Source organism: Macaca fascicularis, chromosome 2 (assembly GCF_037993035.2).
Source record: "Macaca fascicularis isolate 582-1 chromosome 2, T2T-MFA8v1.1".
In the NCBI taxonomy this organism is placed as follows: domain Eukaryota; kingdom Metazoa; phylum Chordata; class Mammalia; order Primates; family Cercopithecidae; genus Macaca; species Macaca fascicularis.
Genome location: NC_088376.1, coordinates 158,119,623 through 158,141,184, shown reverse-complemented (window position 1 = coordinate 158,141,184; position 21,562 = coordinate 158,119,623). Strand labels below are relative to the sequence as shown.

General features: G+C 44.6%; 1 protein-coding gene, 1 non-coding gene and 1 pseudogene across 5 annotated transcripts in view; 1 reads left to right on the top strand and 2 right to left on the bottom strand.

Annotated features, from left to right (window-relative positions):
* SLC12A8 (solute carrier family 12 member 8) overlaps positions 1-21,562 on the bottom strand; it is a 130,082-nt gene that overhangs the window by 28,872 nt on the left and 79,648 nt on the right. For 2 of the 4 annotated variants that reach the window (XR_010584636.2, XM_005547929.5), the window contains exons 7-9: positions 12,081-12,168; positions 10,237-10,324; positions 1,623-1,769 (exon numbers count right to left, since the gene is read on the bottom strand). The exons of the other annotated variants lie outside the window; for them this stretch is intronic. Coding sequence is in view for 1 of the 2 variants with exons in the window: in XM_005547929.5 (XP_005547986.3) it covers positions 1,623-1,769; positions 10,237-10,324; positions 12,081-12,168 (323 nt within the window). In the remaining variant the exon portion in view is untranslated. The remainder of the gene's footprint in view (positions 1-1,622; positions 1,770-10,236; positions 10,325-12,080; positions 12,169-21,562) is intronic. 4 annotated transcript variants of the gene reach the window in all.
* Positions 10,564-10,667, bottom strand: LOC123571998 (U6 spliceosomal RNA). Its single transcript, XR_006696352.1, has one exon. It is a non-coding gene; the product is annotated as a U6 spliceosomal RNA (small nuclear RNA).
* LOC123572144 (small nucleolar RNA U3) lies at positions 15,478-15,551 on the top strand (annotated as a pseudogene).

Sequence of the window (21,562 nt, the reverse complement as noted above, 5' to 3'; positions counted from 1 at the left end):
TTTTGCTATATTGCCCAGGCCAGTCACAAACTCCTGGGCTCAAGCAATCTGCCCAGCTCGGCCTCCCAAAGTGTTGGGATTACAGGCGTGAGCCAACGCGCCCAGCCTGTATGAATAACTATGAACATGGGGCATTATTGTAGAACTTTGGCTTCCCAACGATTTTCTCCTTTTGTCTTTCATTGGGTTTTGATACTAGCATAGAAAATCAAAGAGATGCAAAGTTGATTCTTCCCAGGGAGAGGAAGATTCCGGAAGATACAGCAGAATCACTGGTGGCTGGAGGAGGGGAATTCTGACCCTAAACATCAGCAAATGTTCATGCACACACATTACACACACATGTTATTAATGAAGGTGGTTATGGTGACCTTCAGGCGGACAGGAATGGAAAACAGGTGCTAGCTGCCACTCTCAGGAGCTCTTCATCACAGTCACTGACATAGTTCTTGAGCCAAAAGCAACAGTCACTTCTCAGTCCCTGTCTTCTTTGACCCAGCTGGCTACGCCCTCCTCTTCGAAACACTTTCTTCACCTCACTTCTCCTGACTGACCTCCCACTTCACTGGCTGCTCCTTCTTGGTTTCCATGGCTGGCTTTTCACATCTCTGAACTCCACATTTAAAGCAGCCCCAGGCTCCATCCTCAGACCTCTTCTCTGTCTGTACTCCCTCCCTTGGTGAGCTCAACCAGACTCACGCTTTGAATACCGGCATTATATCGACAACTTCCAAATTTGAATCTCCAGCCTAAAACATTCCCCCTGAAACCCAGGCTTACATATCCAACTGCCTACACAACATTCCCAGTGGATGTCTAATAGGATCTCAAATGAAAAATGTTCAAAACCAAACTGCATTTTTGAAGGAAGGTAAAGGAAGAAATCAAGGATAAGTTGCAATGATGTGTTCCCTAAACCAGGGGGAGGGTGAAAATTGGAAGCGGGTGGGGAGGCCCTCTGTGGTACCTCAACAAGACAAAAATGAACTATAGCTTGCAAACCATATTATTGGGAAGTGGGATTCTCTGTTTATGTCTCTTTGGTCCTCCCCTGGGCTTTAGAATGTCTATTTTAATCATCCCAGCCTTAACTCAACTGAGCTGTCCTTTAGGTATCAGTTAAGGTTTGGTTCTTGACGGTTAACAGGAAGTATAGAGGCCAGAGGTGTGGGAAATCATCAAACAGCAACCCCCAAGGGGCAGGTGAGCCTTGAGGGCAGAGTTAGAGCTTCAAGGACCAGCTCGCCTCCTGACCAAAACATACTTTCTTCTATGCTAAACCTGGAGGATCCTGAATTCATTTTTATTAAAGGATGGGGCACTGCATTTTCATGCTGCTCAGGGTCCAAGATGTTACTAGGACTGGTTAGCTAACCCAGTGCTAAAAGTGCTAAGGGGCTGGGTGGCTGTGACATTTAACATGCTTCATCTACTTAGCCCTAACCTAAGCCAGCCGGAGGACACGGCTGAAAGAAATGACCTCTGCATTATTTTCTGTGTCACCCCAAAGAAATTGACCAGAGGCTCTGATCAGAAAAGCTTAACCAACTGATGGGCCAACAATCAGGTTAGCAGCAAAACATGTTTCAAAAAACAAACAAACAAAAAAGAGGATTACTCACCCCTTGTCCCAGACAGGCAAGTGCAGGGATCACTTTCTCCTGGGCAATGCACTGCAGGATGCGGGGAGCTCCATAAAGTCCTCCCATACAGGAAGCCAGGGACGAGATGTATAAGCCCAAAAGGAACAGGAAGCCCACGAGGGACACCTGTGTGAGAAGTGGTTTCATTCGCCAGTGCCAGAACCTGCTCCTGTGCCTTTCTACTCCCCCAGCACCCACCCACCTGCACCCATGCAATCATCCACTGAGTCCTCTGGATCTGATCTCTGGGATACAGTTTCTACATCTCCAGCCTCACCCCCATTCATTCCATGGTTTCAGCTGAATCCGCCACCACATTTCATATGGACTGCACAGCGGTCCTCAAATGAAGCGTCTGCCAGACTCAGTAGCAGTGCTTGCTAAAGACAGATTTCTGGGCCCCCTCCTCAGAGTTTCTGGTTCAGTAGGCTTGGGGTGGGGCCTAGAAATTCGGATTCCCCACAGGTTCCCAGAGACCACACTTTGAGAACAAACTGGCCAACTATAATGCTCATTGGCCTCTTGCCTTTAAGCTCACCCTTAAAGATGAGTTTAAACCATTCAGATGATTCACTCTGAATCATCCCCTAAGCCTCTGCGGGAGTGACCTCTCTAAACTCAAATCTAATCACAATGTCTCTGTTGCAGACAAATCAAAGGCTCCCCCTGTCTTGACATATAAGGCTCTTCATGGTCTGTGACCTCTTTAGCTTCACACCTGGCACACTGAGAGTCTGATCAGCATGATTTTTCTGTCTGTAGGAAGCCTCTGTCCACACCCCCTAATCTACTCATTGTCTGTTAAACTCCTAATTGTGCTACAAAACTCAGCACCAACCTCACCTCCATTGTGAGGCCATCCCCTCTTCCCCTGACTACAGTAGTCGCTTCTCAGTGCTCCATAGCATCCCCAACATGACGTTAGGTCAGCACCTATCATGGTGACCCCTCCACTAATCTGGAGGCTTCATTTAAGCAGGTCTTCTGTCTTGTTCACCCTAGAATTATTGGTGCCCAACACAGAAATATAAATGCCGAATGAATGAATGAGATCCATGACCCACAAGGCAACAATAGATAGAATAAGAGGGCACAGCTGTTCTTCTTGGTGTCAACTTACAAAAGATCAGGGTCTAAGATGTTACTAGCTAACCCAGTGCTAAAAGTGCTAAGGGGTTGGGTGGCTGCATGACTGCTTGCCATGTGCAGCCAGGTCCCAAGCTCTCACTCATGAATTCACCCTCCTGGGCCAGACCTCATCTGTACCCATAGGGAAGCATCTTTGTTTTCTTATTTGAGGTGCCCTCTCCATTCTACTTTACTTTAGGCACAGTGGCCAGAACTGTACATTCCGAGTACTCATGTGTCCAATGCTTACAGATAGGTTAGAGTTAATATTCAGCTTTGTCACTTACACCCTTCTTGATGAAGGCTCTCCTTGCCCCATTTTTTACTTCCTTGTGTCAGCAAAGCACCGGATTCGTGTCATCAAGCTACACTGAACACAAGCCACTAGCTAGACTTCTTTCCTGGCTCATAAATTATCACTGGAATAATTTGACTGACTGATGAATCAGTCAGGACAGTTGATTGGGAAAAAAATACTTTTCTTAAAAAAAGAATATATTTGTAGGACACTGGCAGTTTGTAGAATCATCAGGAGGCTAAAGGATGAGGCTCAGAAAAGGGCAGGACCAAGCCTGGAGGCATACCCAGCCTCTTCCCCAGGAACAGCTTGGCCAGGATGCTGCTGCACCCCTGCTGCCCTGTGGATGGATTCTCACCAGCTCTTTATCTTTGCTTCGTTGGTTACAATGGGAGCACGCAATGGCCTAGTGTAGGTCATGTGCCCTACCAGGGCTGCAGAGGGACAGACAAGAGAGGTCTGGTCCATTGGGTTGCTATTACGCAGAATAGGGGTACTCCCTCCCTTCAAGACAATTGGTAGAATAACCCCCAAATGGTCAGGAAGGTCAGAGGCTTGATGAACAAGACTAAGGTCCACTACGGAGCCCACCTTGTCTTTAATTCAGTGTTGATTCCTTTCCCCTATCTTTATCATCTCTCTTATCCCCAAAGAATCTCGCCTGTCTCTTTTTTCAATGTCACAGGTTTCTTGGGTTTGTCCTACCCACCCTACTCACCGTTTTATTACTACAGAAAATCAATGTCATCTAGTGTTTCCATCACTTTGTGTGATCTGATGGCATTTTGTTACTTTCCATCCTGTGGGATAGTTATGCTCATGGCTTATCCTGCCAGCACCCTGAGCGCCTCACGGGTAGAGCTGTATCATGAATCCTGGCCCCCTTCCCCCAGCAGCTCATGCAGAATCAGGCAAGCAGAGTTCAGCAGCTGAATTCATGCAGCTTCACGACTTTGCTGTCATCGAGCCCTAGGTGCCTTACAAAACTGTTAGATAAGCTGGGTCCATTATCAATCCTCAATCCATTCTGAGATGTGATCATTCATCTATAACCTTTATTTCTGTCTTCTCTACCAAATGCATCCTATGTTGACTGGTTTTTAAAAAAACAGATTCTATGATGAAATTTTATCAAGAAAGAGCCTTTTGAAAAGTTAAGTCAATAATTCCCCACTCTGGCTAAACATAAGAATCACCCAGAGATTCTGATTTAATTAGTGTAGAGTGAGACACAGACGTGGTTGATGTTAAGAAAGCCCCCCGGCCCCAGGTGATTCTAATATGCAGCCAATGTGGCGAACCCCTGGACACAACACATTGTAGCCATTGCATTCTCCCCTCAAAAAATTCTTTGGGAGAGTCAGGCGTGGCATCTCTTTGCAGAAATTTCACTGCTTCTTACCTAAAAGGTTATGTATATTTGAATTTTTACAACTCTTTTTCATTTAAAGCCTGTCTATTTACTCAGAGCAGGAATGAGTGGGAATGCTCCAGCCTGTCATACTCCTAGAGTTGGACTGACTTCAGGAACTAGGTTGAGCCCCTGGCACCATGAGTACACGACATGGTGGCTTCCGTCTTTGGCCAGCCTTCCCACAGACACACCCTGGGATTCCTCCAGAGCCCTAAGAGCTGGGGTCAGACAGGGCCAAGTAAAGCAACTTGTTTATGTCCAGTTTGTCGATCGTGTAGAATGATCTGTTCACTTACCACTTTTAAAAAATATAAAAATATTATTCAGTCTATTTTCTGAATAATATATGAAATGTTGGTCCCCACATCTAGACAAATTATAAAAACTTCATTCCATCTCTCCTGCCTAAATCCTATCTCTTTCTTTCATTTGTCATCCATCCATCCACCCATTTAGGAAGCATTTCCCAAGGACAGGTTATGTTCCTGGCACAGTGCTAGGCAGCGCAAGGCTTATAGACACAACAGTGAACCACACAGCTCTGCTCCCAGCCCTAAAAGAACCTAATTGCTTTCTCTATTCGTATCAGACTGAAAATTTGCTAAATGTGCCAGTGGAGGTGGAAGTGAGGATTTATTTGTGTAGAGGTGTGTCAATAGTTCTTTTTAAATAAAAAGTGATTCTTTTCCGGCATACACCTGTTTGAGCCATCCCCCTCAAAGCTTTCCAAAATATTACATGGGGTGCGAACTACCCTGATTTCTCTCTTCAGTAACTACTGATTAAAATAATTACTTCCATCTCTCTGCTCTTAGTATTTTCTCCCAGCTCCCACTTGAGCTTTGGTCATTGAGGGACTCCACTCATTCATTGGCTGCTCTCTTCTCTTGAAGGACAGGATTTAAAGTCATTTGCACGGGGCTCATTCTGTCTCATCTAATTCCGGTGGCCCCTGACATCACTGAGGAGCGCACCCTAAAAACCTTTACAATCCCAAGTGTATTAATAAGGCCGTGTCTCAACAACGCTTTGGTTTTTTCCTCCCACGTCTCATTTCCACAGTCATGACTTTCCTAGCACTCTCCACGCTCCACGAACTGATCAACATCTCACTTGAAAGCCATTTTCAGTTTTACCTCTCACTTGAAAGCCATTTTCCATAATGAGACCTAGTCTGCTTCCCTTCCTGAGAGGCAGGACTGTGTCCACGATGGAGGGCAGAGGACACTCAGGCTGACCCACTCCCAGGTGCTGAGTGGCCCACTAGGACTCACTCCCTAGTCACCAGCGCTGTCCCATCCCCATCTTCCCTGTACAGCTTGTGTCATGAGCTTCCAAGGTCCCTCATGAATATGTGAAACCATGACTATTAAATCCAGGAATCAGAGTTTGCTCTGTGGGATTACCCAGTTTTTTAGGCTTTTTGTTTTTTTTTAAACAGAGTCTTGTACTATTGCCCAGGCTGGTGTTCAGTGACATGATCTTGGCTCACTACAACCTCCACTTCCCGGGTTCTAGCGATTCTCTTGCCTCAGCCTCTTGAGTAGCTAGGACTACAGGCATGCACCACCATGCCTGGCTTATTTTTGTATTTTTTGGTAGAGATGGGGTTTCACTGTGTTGGCCAGGCTGGTCTTGAACTCCTGACCTCAAGTGATCTGCCCACCACGGCCTCCCAAAGTGCTGGGATTACAGGCATGAGCTGGCCAGATTCCCTAGTCTTAACAACAATACTTTTGGGATATTTTTCCTTCTTAGATTGCTCTTATTTTGCTAGTTAGCAAGCCCCAGGACTCCTAAGATATTTGGTCTTTTTTATTTGTAATAAACATCTGTTTCCTGGACTGTATACAAGTTTATCTTGAAACATTTAATCTATTTCACCCCAACTAACATTGTGGTTTATACAATTCCTTTTCTAACTAAATAATACTGAGATTGACTATTTTGGCTTTTCCTATTAAATATGGTGGATTTGTGGGGAGAAAATGTGTTCCTAAAATAAATGTTTTGATCTGTAAGGGTATGCCCATAAGGAGTGTGGAAGGGAGTTAAAATTTAATTAGCACCTGCTATGTGCCAGGTAAAATGTATTATAATTAGCACCTACTACGTGCTTTCATGGGCTATCTCAGAGCCACCACTGTATACAAGACTTTTAAGAATGCACATACACCTGAGAGCTGGGAGAAAATTCCTCTGTGGTTGGGATAAAAAGTAAAAAGATGTGGCCAGGCACAGTGGCTCACCCTTGTAATCCCAGCACTTTGGGAAGCTGAGGCAGGCGGATCACCTGAGGTCAGGAGTTCGAGACCAGCCTGGCTAACATGGTGAAACCCCGTTTCTACTAAAAATACAAAAAATTAACCAGGCATGGTGGCATGTGCCTGTAATCCCAGCTACTTGGGGGGCTGAGGGCAGAGAATCGCTTGAACCCGGGAGGTGGAGGTTGCAGTGAGCCGAGATCATGCCATTGCACTCCAACTTGGTCAACAAGAGCGAAACTCCGTCTCAAAAAAAAAAGAAAAAGTAAAAAGACGCTTCTTAGAGAAACTGATTTGAGAAGCCAAATAATTAGAAATAGATCAGAGAAGCTGTAGGAAACCCAGACAGAAACAGATTAACTGACCAGCTGCAAATCAGTAGAAAGGAATCCAGGGCAGCCTGCAGCCATTGAAGATAATTGTTCTGGCAGAAAGCCCCCGAGAGAGAGAGGAGTGCGTTGGGGAGCAGCGTGTGAACGAGCGCCAAGGAGAGTAGGTCAGAGACCCGCCCTGTCTCAGTGTCCAGAGGTAATGCACGGGGCACACATACAGAAGAGGCCTTTCTTCAGGCCCAGGAAAGTTCAGAGATGCGCTGGCTCAGAACTGAAGCCACAGGTAAGACAGGAAGCTGAGGTGAATAGGTTATCAGGGTGGCAGGTTGTGTCAAGTGACCAAGGTAAAGAGACTGCACTTGCACCTCCCAAGCAGTGTAGGTTGCACCCTCCCCTTCTCCAGCCACTGCCAGTAAAAACATCTGTGGCCCAATCTACCGCCTGAGCATGGTACCTGCTCCTGCAGCGGCAGCGGAGTCAGTCCCAAGGAGCGACACCAGGGAGCAGGAAAGCACAAAAGGTGTGGGAGGAAACTCCTGTGTGGTCCCCTTTAGGGAGTGGGTAGTGGGAACCAGAAGACCCAGGTGCTGCTATTTTGAAGTCATCAGGGTCGGTTCCATCACGGCTCACTGACTTGCTGCACCTGCCCATTTCTACTGAGAACCAAGAGCAGTAGCTTTGTTCCTTTATAGGCTTTACAATGGCCTATTCCAGGGAACGGTCTCTTGTCCTCTCCAAAAACTACATCTCCACCTTTCATCCCAGTGTGTGCATAATGACATTCCCAAGTGTCATTGCTGGGCCTGGTGCCGCAGGTGCCCCCAGCTGGCTAAGTGCTTGCCTACCTGCTCACTGTCGGGATAGGTGGCATTCCAAAGGACGCTCCCCCGGTTCGTGTGCCTATTATTAGGTGTGGAATTTCCACCCACAAAGGCTCTCAGATGCTGTCTCCAGGCTGTTTTTACCCTAGTGCTGTTTGTGGCCTTAGATACAAAGCTGTCTGTCCTCCCATATACCTACTCTGAGCATTCCCTTGAAAAGCAGGGGAAGGAGAGGAAGGAGGAGCCGCGGCCCAGGGGATAATCAGATCAGAGTCTCTAAAGGGTGGAAGGACCTCTGTGAAGGAAAGCACGAGAAAGGAACTTTAGAAGCAGGCAGAGCTGGCCAGCCACTGGCAAGCTGCAGACGAGCAGGAAGCATTTCCCCCGGTTAAACCAGCCTCACCCAGGCTGCTCCCTCAGGCCTTCAATTCCTGTCATGCAGCCAAGCTTTTCATTCCGCAGCTAGAGAACAGGCTCTTGGGAGTGAAACTCCAGACGGAAGCGTGCATGTAGATACAAAGGAGGGCTATAGACTCCTGCCTCGAGAGCACACCTTGCCGCCTGGGGGTCTGTGACCTTGGGTGCTGAAAGGTGGGTATCAGTTCTCTCACTACCTGAACTGCACCGCCTTTCAAAAAACCTGCTTTTATACTAAGGTCAAAACTCTTGAAAACAAATAATCACCTTTGCATGGGTGCCTACAAGCCTTAAAAAGAAACCTGTGCTAATGTGAAAACCAAGCTCAAACGTATCTCTCAAAAGAAAATTCAGAGTTTCCTGGCCCAGGTTGCCCCAGGCACTGGCCCTCCACGAAGATCAGCAGGGCTGCTGTGCAAAGCCTCACACCAAGAGAAAATGGTACTCCATCCTCAAACACAGGGGCTCACGCCTGTAACCCCAGCACTTTGGAAGGCTGACGTGGGAGGATCACTTAAAGCCAGGAGTTTGAGACCAGCCTGGGCAACATGGTAAAACCCTGTCTCTACAAAAAAATTGAAAAAAAAAATTAGCTAGGTGTAGTGGTGCATGTCTGTAGTCCTGGCTACTTGGGGGGCTGAGGTGGGAGAATCACTTGAGCCCTGGAAGTTGATGCTCTAATGAGCCATGTTCATGTCACTGTACTCTAGCCTGGGTGACAGAGTGAGACCCTGTCTTTAAAAAGTTAAAATATTAAGTTAAATTTAAAAATACATAAAATATAAGCAGCGATACTCAGGAGTTAACAGAAAAACTCCCTAACCAACTACATTTCTCCGAAAAATGATGGGAATCTCAGGGTCTACTTTTTCTCCAAGAACTTAAAGGAGGGTAGGAGTTTTTGGGGATTTCCAGAAAAATATCTGGAAATCTTATGTGGATTCTAGGATGCCAAATAAATGTCCTTGATGTCACATGACCTCCAGCCTGCTAACGGAGGAACGCCAGGAATTCATTAATCCTCTCCTGGCAGGGTGCGGACTCTAGAAACAAAGATGTTGCAGCCAAATCAACCCGCAGTGTCTGAGATTCTCAGGAAAGCAAAAGGGGTCAAGGACCTCAGAGACAAGGAGGGCCTTGGCCCTCACCCTGGCGCTGGGCTTCCTCCCTCTCCCTCCACCTCTGTCTGTTCCCAGCCTCCTTCTCCACTTGCCACTTCTGAACAGCACATTCTATTCATCATGCAAGGTGAAGCTATTAGCAAAAGTGAGGCACTTGCTTAGCTGGGAATTTGGGGTGAACAAATTCTTCTGTTTCTGTCCTGATTTTTGACAGGAAGAGATGTCACCATTATCTAGCCCCTCATGTTTGTGAATCTCTCTGGGCATCGTTATCTGTTTCTCGAAATCCCTAAGCAGAGCCTGTACCTTTTCCACCATCTCTCTTCCCCATCACAACCCAACACTTCATTCCTGGGCTAGAGACTATAGGGAGGCTGGGCGCAGTGGCTCAAGCCTGTAATCCCAGCACTTTGGGAGGCCAAGGCGGGAGGATCACTTGAGGCCAGGTGTTTATGACCAGGCTGGGCAACACAGTGAGACCTCATCTCTACCAAAAAATTAAAAACAAATTAGCCCAGCATGATGGCATGCCCCTGTAGTCCCAGCTACCTGGGAGTCTGAGACAGGAGAATTGCTTGCGCCTGGATGGTTGAGGCTACAGTGAGCTGAGATTGCAACACTGCACACCAGCCTGGGCAACAAAGTGAGACACTGTCTCAAAAAATAAATTAATTAAATTTTTAAACGACTATATGGATTCCCAGACAGTACTGCAAGGGGAAGGTGGCCATTTGTTGGTGAAAACAAACAAATGACTCCAGCAGACTGAGCCCTTCGAGGAGCGCAAGCCTTACTCACCTTTTCCGCTATCAGGAAGTCATAGCGAAGGGCCTCTCGCGTGCAGATGGCGCCCAGGAGGAAAACGAAGACAATGTACAGAAACCACCTGAAAACCCAAGAGCAGAACAGAGCTGCCCCCCACTCACCTCACCCAGCCCCATCCACTCCCCCGACTCAACCTTCTGTTTCCAAAGGGAACCTGTCTCAGAATGAGAGAAAGGCCAGTCATGAAGCTTCCCCAGCTGGCTTGGGAGGACACTTTTTGTACTATTTCTCTTCTGGCATATTTCTTACCAAAAAAGGAGTACCACTGTTTTGTTTATTTTTTTACTTTTAAACGTATATAAAAATATGGAATGCTTCATGAATTTGCATGTCATCCTTGCACACGGGCCACACAAATCTCTGTATTGTTTTAATTTTAGTATATGTATTGCTGAAGTGAGCACTGTTTTTTCTCTTTCTTACATTAAAAAAGAAAACTACACAACGAGCATTCTGAGTAGGGAAGCGGGAGGCCCAGTTGCCTCTAGGTTGTCAGGATTCAGGCCAGGGCTGCCCCGCAGCCTCACATCCCAGCCTCCTCCAGCAAAAGAACAGGCTGATGATCCTTCAGGCCTCTAAGTCCTGCTGGTCTGTTATCTTTAGATCAGATAATAAAGAGGGAAACTAAAGTCAAAAGGCAGGAGCAGAGGCCTGGCTCTGTCCCCAAGATGCCCTGTAACCTTGGACAAGACCCAGGTTCCTGTGGTCTCCTCACTCCCATCTGGGTAGCAAGACGATGGGCCAAGGGTTCATCCTGGAACCTCCCAGCTGGGACCAGAAACAAGACAGGGTCCTCATACAGAAGCCTCTTTCTTTTATTTCCTTCCCAACACTCAATTCTATCTCTGTTGTCTTCGTTTTCTTCCCAATGGTATGGCCTTGTTTTGCACAAAATACCCTGATGCTGTATTCCAGGCTGAGAGCAAAGGTGTCACTGCAATAAGCTAAGAGCAAATTCAGTGTTTGTGAAACAGATACATTAATATTTTCTAAATACTGTGGTTACAATAACACAGGCCCTTTTAACTTCTCAAGTCATTGTCTCTGGTCTCTGATCTCATTGCCTCTTCACACCCACCCAATGAAGGGCAGAGAAGCTTCTTCCTGTGGTACAGAGAGAAACAATATTCTAAAAAGTCAGAAACAGACCCAAAGTCACCCAGCCTGCTTGTGTGGGTGGCACAGTGTGAACTAAAACCCCAGAGGCCTGATGGCCTGGGGGAGTAGGAAGGGAGGCTCACTGGGGGAAGAAGGAGAGCTGGGTGCTAAGCTTCCACTGTGTGCCTTCTACTCTCTCCCCCACAGTCTATGAAGCACATATACTGTCATCATCCCCATTTCACAGGAAAGGAAATGGAGGCTCAGAGAACTCAGTAAATCATCCAGAGAGTCACGCAGCCAATCAACGGCAGAGCTGAGAGGCAAACCAGAATTTGTCTGACTGCAAAACTCTTCATCTTTATGCTCCCTTCAGGGATCCTGGAAACTTGGTGGTTAAAAAAGTCCCCAAGTTCAAAATGGAGGTTGAGGAGGGACGGGGGCGGGAGGCCGAGGAAAGGAAAGAAAGGATTTGATCTGTGATCTGGGTCCTGACACTCCTCCTCGGCAGCATTCCCAGGCAGGGTGCATGAAAGGGCAGTGTCTGAACCCACCAGACGTGAATTTTCCAGCCCACCGAGTGTTAAAAGAAGGATCGGAATACGAAATAGATTGGTCACAGTCGGGGCACTCTCAGAACAAAAGGGGCAATCCCTCTTCTGCCTGGGGTTCTCTCTCCCACTCTCCAGCTCGGACTGATTGCCATGAGGGGAACTTACGAGATGCCAACAGCTGCCAGGGAGCCCAGGGGGATGCTGGCGGCAGGCTCCCTGAGGTCGCCCCCCATGTTGAAACCGGCCATGACTCCTGAAAGACACCCAGATGGGGAATGGGGTGAGCAGCCTTCTCCATGCATCACCTTCCCCAGGGCTGCCCCTTCCTCTCCTCCCGGACCCTCTCCTGGAAGCTGTCCCACAGCAAGCCCTCCAGCTGCAGCTCTGCGCACAGGCTGCTTTTCCATCTCCCCTGGCAACTAGGGAGGCATCCCTGTGGCGTGAAAGGGACCTTTGTGGGTTGGAGGAGACTCAGGAGGAAAGCCCTCCCGGCTCCAAAAGCATCCTACCGCTCAGCGCAAAGCAACCAGGGGGAGGAAGGCGGCTTGCAAGGCGCACAGAGGTCCTGCGCTGCGTGCTGAGCTGGGACAATGCCCTGGAGAGGCTCAGCGTTACAAAGGTCTGGCAGCCTCCTGCTCAGTGGCTTTCCCTGCCTCTGCTGCCCGCTGATTCCATGGGAGCTTCCTGTGTCCTTGGGGTCAGGTACCATCCTCCAAGCCCCTGAGCTACCAAAGGGTTTGAAATAAACTCCAGAAAAACCAATCCTGATGCCACTGACATGGGAGTCACAAGCTCCTTTTCATCATCACCTTTCTTCTGCAAGAACACTAATGACAATGAATGAATCCATAAGGGACCCACAGCACTGTGCTGCATGGTGAGGTGGGGGTGTTGCCTCTTCCCTTACAAACAAATATATGAAAACAACAAGACAGGGTGTTCTGAACATCGGATGAGGATCCAGCCCACAAGTGCCATAACAACTCAGTGTGATGGGCTGCCCTGGTCAGGAAAGCCCCGTAGAGGGGGTGCAGCTTGAATGTGGCCTTGAAAGAGGGATTTGAACAGGCTTAGGGACGGGAATGAATCCAACACCATGATTTGCGAACACTTTCAACCTGCCTGGGCCTGTGTCAAGTGCTTTACAGGCACTTTTTTATCCTGTTTAATTCTCATAACAACCTCATCAGAAAAGTAGAATTATTTCCTCATATTATAGAAAAGTGCTCAAAGAGGTTAATTAAAACAGTCTAAGGTCACACATTTAATAAGTGGCAAAGCTAAGATTCAACCCTGGTCTGTCTGACTCTGAAAATTATGCTCTCAATGTCTCTGCCATAATGCTTCACAGAATCCAAGTGAAGGGCAGTGAAGTGACAGTTTGGAACCAGAAAGTGAAAGTAGGGGAGTGTATTTCAGAGAGAACCCTGAATGGCTGGCCCATGGATGGGGGTGCATATACTGTCACCCAGCAACTCCGTTATGAGGACTTTACCCAAAGTAGGTAGTCAAGGCTATGAGGGAAGATTTAGCCCAACATTTTTATAAATGCTTGTTTAGAATAGTGGAAATTAGAAACAACCTAACATCTAAAAATAGAGGATGGGCTAAATAAGTGATATAGCTTTCAATAAATACTAGGTCTCAGAATATTGTAAGGGATATGTTGTGACATGGAAAGATGTTTAGAAGCTTTTGCTTAGTTTTAAGAAGCATATTAGAAAACAGAACACATCTGGTATGATCCCATTGTTATAAAAATATATAGAAAAAGGAACTAGAACATGTTTTAAAACATTAACAATGTAATTTCTGGGTGATAAAAGAACAGGTCATTTTTATTTGACTGTTTATATTTTCTCACTTTTCTACAATGATCATTTTGAAACACGTGAAAACTAACTTCTAAGGTTTTGTTGTTGTTGTTGTTGTTGTTTTAACGGCATGTTAGGCACATTTTCTTTCCTCTCATTCCCTCCTCTCCAAGATCCTATAAAAAGCATAGTAAATCACGCCTGTAATCCCAGCACTTTGGGAGGCCAAGACAGGCGGATCACGAGGTCAGGAGATTGAGACCATCCTGGCTAACATGGTGAAATCCCATCTCTACCAAAAATACAAAAAAATTAGCCGGGCATAGTGATGGGCACCTGTAGTTCTGCCTACTAGGGAGGCTGAGGCAGGAGAATGGTGTGAACCCGGGAGGCGGAGCTTGCAGTGAGCCGAGATGGCGCCACTGCACTCTAGTCTGGGCGACAGAGCAAGACTCCATCTCAAAAAAAAAAGAAAGCATAGTAAAGGGAAAAGTGGATAAATTCCTGTAAGTAAAGAGAAGTTGGGAGGGGACCCTAAGTAGATGAAAGGTTCACATAAATGTCTGGAACATAGAACAGAAAATGGAGAACATAACACAGAGGAAAAGAGAAAGAAAGAAAGCCTCGGAATGCTTCTCTACAAGATCTGAATACACCGAGGAAAACCAGGGCTGGACGTTTGCACCCCAAATGAAGCCCTGCTCAAGAATCAACAGCACTCACAAACTTCTCATCAAGATAGGGCCCCAGCAGGGAGACAGACCTAAACGCATGGCAGCCAGGGAAATCCACGCCCACAACCAAGGTCGCCCAATGTGTGAGGAAAACCAGCAACAAATAAATAAATACATGCATAAATAGAAACAGAACAACCCAGGCTGGAAGAAACATATAAATCAGGATACAGAGAGAATTTGGAAGAAAACACTGATTAGTAGCTCCAAATACATCCAAGAAGAATATTCTATATATTCTATCTATAAAACAAGGTGCTGTGAAAAAAAAAAAAAATCCAAGAACAAGAAAGAACTTTTGGAAATTAAAAATATGATCACTAAAATTAAAAATGTAATAGATTTAAGGGCCAGGCATGGTGGTTCATGCCTGTACTCCCGGCGCTTTGGGAGGTCAATGCAGAAGGATCACTTGAGGCCGGGTGTAATGGCTCACATCTGTAATCCCAGCATTCTGGGAGGCCAAGGCAGGCAGATCTTATGAGGTCAGGAGTTCAAGACCAGCCTGACCAACGTAGTGAAACTCTGTCTCTACTAAAAATGCAAAAATTAGGCAGGTGTGGTGGTGCATGCCTGTAATCCCAGCTACTTGGGAGGCTGTGGTGGGAGGATCACTTGAGCCCAGGAGGTAGAAGTTGCAGTGAGCGGAGATCATGCCACTCACTCCAGCCTGGGTGACAGAGCTCCTTCAGATAAGAGTTCAGAAAATTTACTTCCCCCATATTGTTTCCAAGGAAGATACTAAAGTATGTATTCCAGCAAAATGAGGATGTAAACCATGAAGAAGGAAAACATGAGATTCAGAAATCAGTGCTGATAACTGAGGAATGGCGTGAAGTTCCAGAATAAGGGTTGCACAGCAGAGAAACTGCCAGGGATTAAAGCAAAAACTGGAGGCTCCTGGAGGGATGCCTCTGGAGAGGAAATGCTTCCAGCACAATGGGCAATAAAATTAAACTGAATGATTTTAAGGATATACTGACTGCACATTTTGGCAACAAAAAGAAGAGTTATTAAGACTAACTTTTCAGGGATCATTTCTATAGTTTGTTATTAGAGAAGTTTCTCTGAACGTGTAGAGCACCGTTGACATTCTCTTTTGCTGAACTACCTCAAATATCACAAAACAGTCATTTAATACAGCAAAGCCAAATATATTTATTAGAACTCACTGCAGTGAGGTAGACCACCACCTTGCCAGGGTATCAGCTGTACCTCCCAAGGGAGAGTGCATGTTCACAGGATGTTGGGGTCTAAGGTATTTCATGATGGAAGGAGGATAGAGATTGGGTAAAATTTGTGATATGGTAGTTTAGTATTGGTGGACAGAATAAGGTGAGTATCTTATGGGAAGAACTGATTAACTATTATTTGACAGGTGAGCTCTTTGTCCAAGAAATCAAACTACTGAATCAGATAAATTGATTTTCATTAATATCTTGAAGCAAACAATATTTAGTGGTTTATAGTCTTTATCTTTCCTGGGTAAAGTTTTCATGGAAGAACTAAATCATGTTAATACAGGTTATCTCAGTTTGCATTTTTCATTTTGATATACATTTAGTTTACTCTTTTTACAGAGATTCAGAGTTGTGAGTCCAAACTGTTACCACAGTATAGGTAAGCCTATGAGCATTGGAGAAATTTATATTGTTAGATATAGTCTACTGTGTCCAGCAAAAAGGGTTGTGGAAGGGTTACAGTTAGTAGAAGATGGGAAAGATGGGGAAAAGGTATACCATTAAATCTGTGGTGGTGAACTCTTGGCTGTGTTCGAGGTGGAGTGATTTTTACCACTCAGAATCATCTTTAGAATATGATATACCAGGATTTTATCTTCAGGTCCACATTTTACAGAGTGCTGTCCTGATGTGGGGCCAGAGAACTTACTCTGAGAAGGAAGCAAAATTTGCTAGCAAAATACTCAATGCTCTTAGAAGAAATGTTAATGACAAAACCTTTGTGTAGGCAAGAGGCAAGGTAGTTGTGACCATATATATCTACATGAAAAGAATGATGTCTATGCTTATTTATTTTCAATTAATAAATCATTTTGGCTGCTAAAAGAGTTATTGAAACTCCAGGAGAAGTGAACAAGAAAGTTAAGGATTACAAATAGCTAGAAGGGGGATATTGAATGTCTCCTATACAAAGAAATGGTAAATGTTTGAGATGATATGCTAATTACTCTGATCTGATCACTATACATTATATGTATCACTACATATCCCAAAAATATGTGCCATTATGTGTCAATTTTAAAATTTTTAATTAAAAGTTAAAAAATAAATTAAAAAATAAAAATTTAATTTAAAAATTAAAGTTAAGGTCTAAATATGAAGCAAACCAAAATGTGACATGATTTTAAACAACTAATAAAATGTTAGAAAAATTCTCCCATTTGACCATGGTATAGGAACTTTCTCTCCTAAATGACACAAGCGCTATATGAGAATCACAGTGAAGAAAATGAAATTCCAGCCCAACACTTTGCTCTTCAGGGAGCAACAGCTGCACAGTCATAATCGTGTATTTGCTTATTGTTCTTTAGCTTCTAAAATTGGCCTATAGACAGAGCACAGAGGACGTAACTATTAATATGGTTTAGATCTGTGTCCCTGCCCAAATCTCATGTTCAATTGTAATCCCCAGTGCTGGAGGTGGGGCCTGGTGGGAGGTGATGGGATCTTGAGGGTGAATCCTTCATGAATGGTTTAGCACCTTTAGCACCATCCCTTTTGTGCTGTTCTTGTGATAGAGTTCTCACAAGATCTGGTTGTTTAAAAGTGTGCGGCACCTCGCCCTCTCTCTGGGTCCTGCTCCTGCCATATGAAGACACCTGCTCCCCCTTCACCATGAGTAAAAGCTCCCTCAGTCCTCCGTAGAAGCAGATGCTGCCATGCTTCCTGTACCACCTGCAGAACCATGAGCCAATTAAACCTCCTCTTTATATATTATCCAGTCTCAGGCATTTCTTTATAGCAGTGCCAGAATGAACTAATGCAACTATAGTTATGAAACAGAATATGAATATTATCTATCTTGACAATGTAAAAGAAGGTTATAGCTAACTGATATTAGGAAGTGAAAAGAGGAAAGAGAAGGAAAGGGAAGAGAAAAAGCACTAATATTTTCATCATAGTAATGTAGAAAACAAAAATATATAAGTCTCATGTTCATTCACTAGGCCTGACTTGAATGTTACAAGCTTCAATTAGTTTAATAAGCAAATTTAAAAGGTAATCTAAGCCATGCCTTTTGAGCTACCTGTTAAATGTGGTAGGTAGCTATGGAAAAACCTAGCAAATATTTACATAGCAGTTGCAATAAATTTTAAGTTAATTATTTTGTATCTTGTTATCATAAAGTTGAGTTTCTCAGTGTTTGCTACGCAGAGCAAAGAAATGTCAAATATATGAAGCAGTTTGTTTTCATAGTTCCAAAGATAGTTGACTTGTAACCTTAAGGCAAAAAATATTTTTAATAAGTGTGTGTGTGTTTGTATGTGCGCGTGTGTGTATGAGAGAAACTATTTGTTCAGTTAAAGTTTTAAACTACATTTTTCATGGGATTTTGCCCACTCGCCTGCTAATAATCAACTTGCTATCTATAGTTTTCCTGATAATGCTCTAAAAATTCAAGTACAAAAGGATTATGTAGATTCCCTTAAAATTAGGACAATAACTAAAGCATTCCTTATGAAAATAAAGATACACATAAAATAAATATAATTCTAATACATTAATCTTAAAACACAACACAGAATCTCAATTTCCCACGCCAACAGCAAGAACTGAAGGGATGTAACCTAAAACTGATAGAATAGCAGAGATTTAAGTATATTCTTTAAAATTATCAATGTAATCATCAAAATAAGTATAACTACAAATATAACTATCAAACATTGGAAAGTGGATGAGGGAGCTCACTCTCATATTTCCTAGCATAAAGTCAACAGACGATGTCTGACTTTGATTAACCAAATTATAGGTATACTTACGTTGCCTGGTTATACACAGCTCTCAAAGTACTAAAAATGATTAAAGTGGTTGTCCCTGTGGAGGAGTATTGGGGATAGCGAAAGTTGGGGTGGGAGACTATTGCTTTGTATTTCAAGCCCCTGTGCTGTTTTATTTTGTATCATGTACAGGTCTTATTTGGATTAAAAAAAAAAAAAAAGGAATATCCAGGATCTGCTGTATTCCTCTGTTCTCTCCCTGCTAATAAAGACATACCTGAGACTGGGTAATTTATAAAGGAAAGAGCTTTAATTGACTCACAATTCCACATGGCTGAGGAGGCATCACAATCATGGCAGAAGGTGAAGGAGGAGCAAAGTCACGTCTTGAATGGCGGCAGGCAAGAGAGAGCTTGTGTAGGGGAACTCCCATTTATAAAACCATCAGATCTCGTGAGACTTATTCACTGCCATGGGAACAGCGTGGGAAAGACTCACCCTCATGATTCAATTCCCTTACACCAGGTCCCTCACACAACACGTGGGAATTGTTACAATTCAAGGTGAGATTTGGGTGGGGACACAGAGCCTAACCATATCATGACATAGTGCTCTTTATTCCTCGCCATTGTTGTACCTCCTACAGTTTGTCAGGTCATTTTGTACACCTTCCTTCAGATCATTTATACAGAAGTTAACCCATGAAGACCCCTGAGAACACTACAGCAATACATGCTTCTGTGGAAGAAAGTGACTGATTGATCCTAACTGCTTCCTGCTTCCAAACACATACTGTCTCCATAACAAACCCCCTATCCTCCTTCCCCAGGTTCTGTGTAGGCTTCCTGATGTGCAGTACATTAGGATGCTGGTCAGTGGGAGGAGAAAGGACTGACTGTAGCACGGGAATGAGCCAGGCCCAGATATGGCCAGAAAGCTGGCTTTTGAGAGAAAACAGAGAAGCCAGAAAGTAGATCGTATCACAGACACAAAGAGTCACAGACAAGGAGATGCAGGCAACTCGGACTGCAGACAAGAAGTCTCATGGGTGATTCCTGCTGGGGCAATGTGGGTGGTTCCCATGGCAAAGTGTACATTTGTGTTTTTTTTGTTTGTTTGTTTGGATTTTTTTTTTTTTGAGATGGAGTCTCCCGCTGTCACCCAAGTTGGAGTGCAATGGCGCAATCTTGGCTTACTGCAATCTCCGCCTCCTGGGTTCAAGTGATTCTCCTGCCTCAGCCTCCCAAGTAGTTGGGATTACAGGCACCTGCCACCATGTCTGGCTAATTTTTGTATTTTTAGTAGAGATGGGTTCACCATGTTGGCCAGGCTGGTCTCAAACTCCTGACCTCAGGTGATCCGACTGCCTCGGCCTCCAAAGTGTTGGGATTACAGGCATGAGCCACCGTGCCCGGCCTGCACATTTGTTATAGGGGCTCACACACTGTGACTGTCATTTCCAAAATTCTACCTCTGTGTTACCACACAATTCTTGGGCAATGTTCTCTAGCTTCGGTGAATTATAAATGTCTGATTCGCTAGTTAGAGCTAGAAAAAGTATTTTAACTTAGTATTTTTTTTCCCATCTGTGTTAAGTGTTACAGAAATTCTCTAGTTTGCTTTCCTTTTGCATCCAGTGCAATTTTAAAACACTATCGTTAAGGTTAGAGTTACATTTAGGGTTGGCGTAATAGAACAAATACTATTTCCCAGAGCATTAGTGCCCAGGTGTTTTACAAATATTACATTTTTTAAAAAGTTCCACAATTGAAAACAAGGTTGGGAAAACCTTAATTAGAGAGGTTTTCAGTGCTGGGCTACTGTAGTGCTTATGATATGCTAATACTCACTGTCTATCTCTAAGAACAGCATACAGTGTTTCACAAAACTTATTTGGCATTGAACCCTTTTTTTTTTTTTAAAGAAATGAAACACTGTGTTCATTATTAAAGTTCCACAGAGCACAGTTTGGGAAACACTCAGTGCCCATTTTATAATTACTATTTGGTCTTGACACTTTTCTTGGTGGGCTTCCAAAAATTGTTTATATTTGGCTATTTAGGGCTGGATGTAGTGGCTTGTGCCTGTAATCCCAGCACTTTGGGAGGCTAAGGTGGGTGGATCACCTGATGTCAGGAGTTCGAGACCAGTGTGACCAACATTGTGAAACCCCGTATCTACTAAAAATACAAAAACTTAGCCAGGCACGGTGGCATGCACCTGTAGTCCCAGCTACTTGGAAGGCTAATGCAGGAGAATCACTTGAACCTGGGTAGGTTGCAGTGAGCCGAGATCACGCCACTGCGCTCCAGCCTGGGCGACAGAGCAAGACTCCGTCTCAAAAACAATAAAAATAAAAAATAAAACGGCTATTTAGAATCATAATTCTTAAGGCTAGATGGTACCCTAGCGATCATCTACTCCAACCTTTTATTTCACAGATGAAGCAACGGAGGCCCAAAGAAGGGAAGCCATTTGATTCAAGTGTTCCAAGCTAATTGCTAACAGAACCAGCACTAATCCTCAAGTTTCCTGATTCCAAATCAGTGTTCTTTCCACTATATCACACAGCCTCTCCATTTCTTCCTAACACCCCTGCTCTTTGTAGATTTCCCCTTCTGAAACAGTAATTGCATGATTAATGTGGGGTTACATCCCCACCACAAGGCTGAGCTTATCAGTTACAATCGGCACAGCGTATTGATTTCCCCACAGGCGCTTGCATCACCAGTTCCTCATCTCTAGACCGTGCTGGATTGATGGCATTTCTGAGTTTTCAACGCCAGTTCCAGGAAGCAGTTAATTGCTTTACCCAAAAATGTTTTTTCTCCCTGCATCACAATGATGATCTGTCTGGTCTGCACACTGTTACCATGTGACTTACGTAAACAGCTTCCTTAATACGGGGAAACCCTTCTGGCTTGGCCTTCCACACCAGTCCTGGGGCCTTCAGGCACAGCTTTATGATCTCAGCTGTAATATGCAAGTCTGATGGTGTCAGCCATCACTTGACCAGCTTAGGTTTATGAGGCTACACCTCGAGTGGCATCCGTAGCCACCTAGACATTGACATTACGCCTACAGTTTCGATGGATGGTGAACAGGGGGCTTGGAGTCAGCGCCTAGTTCCGTTGTCTGGTC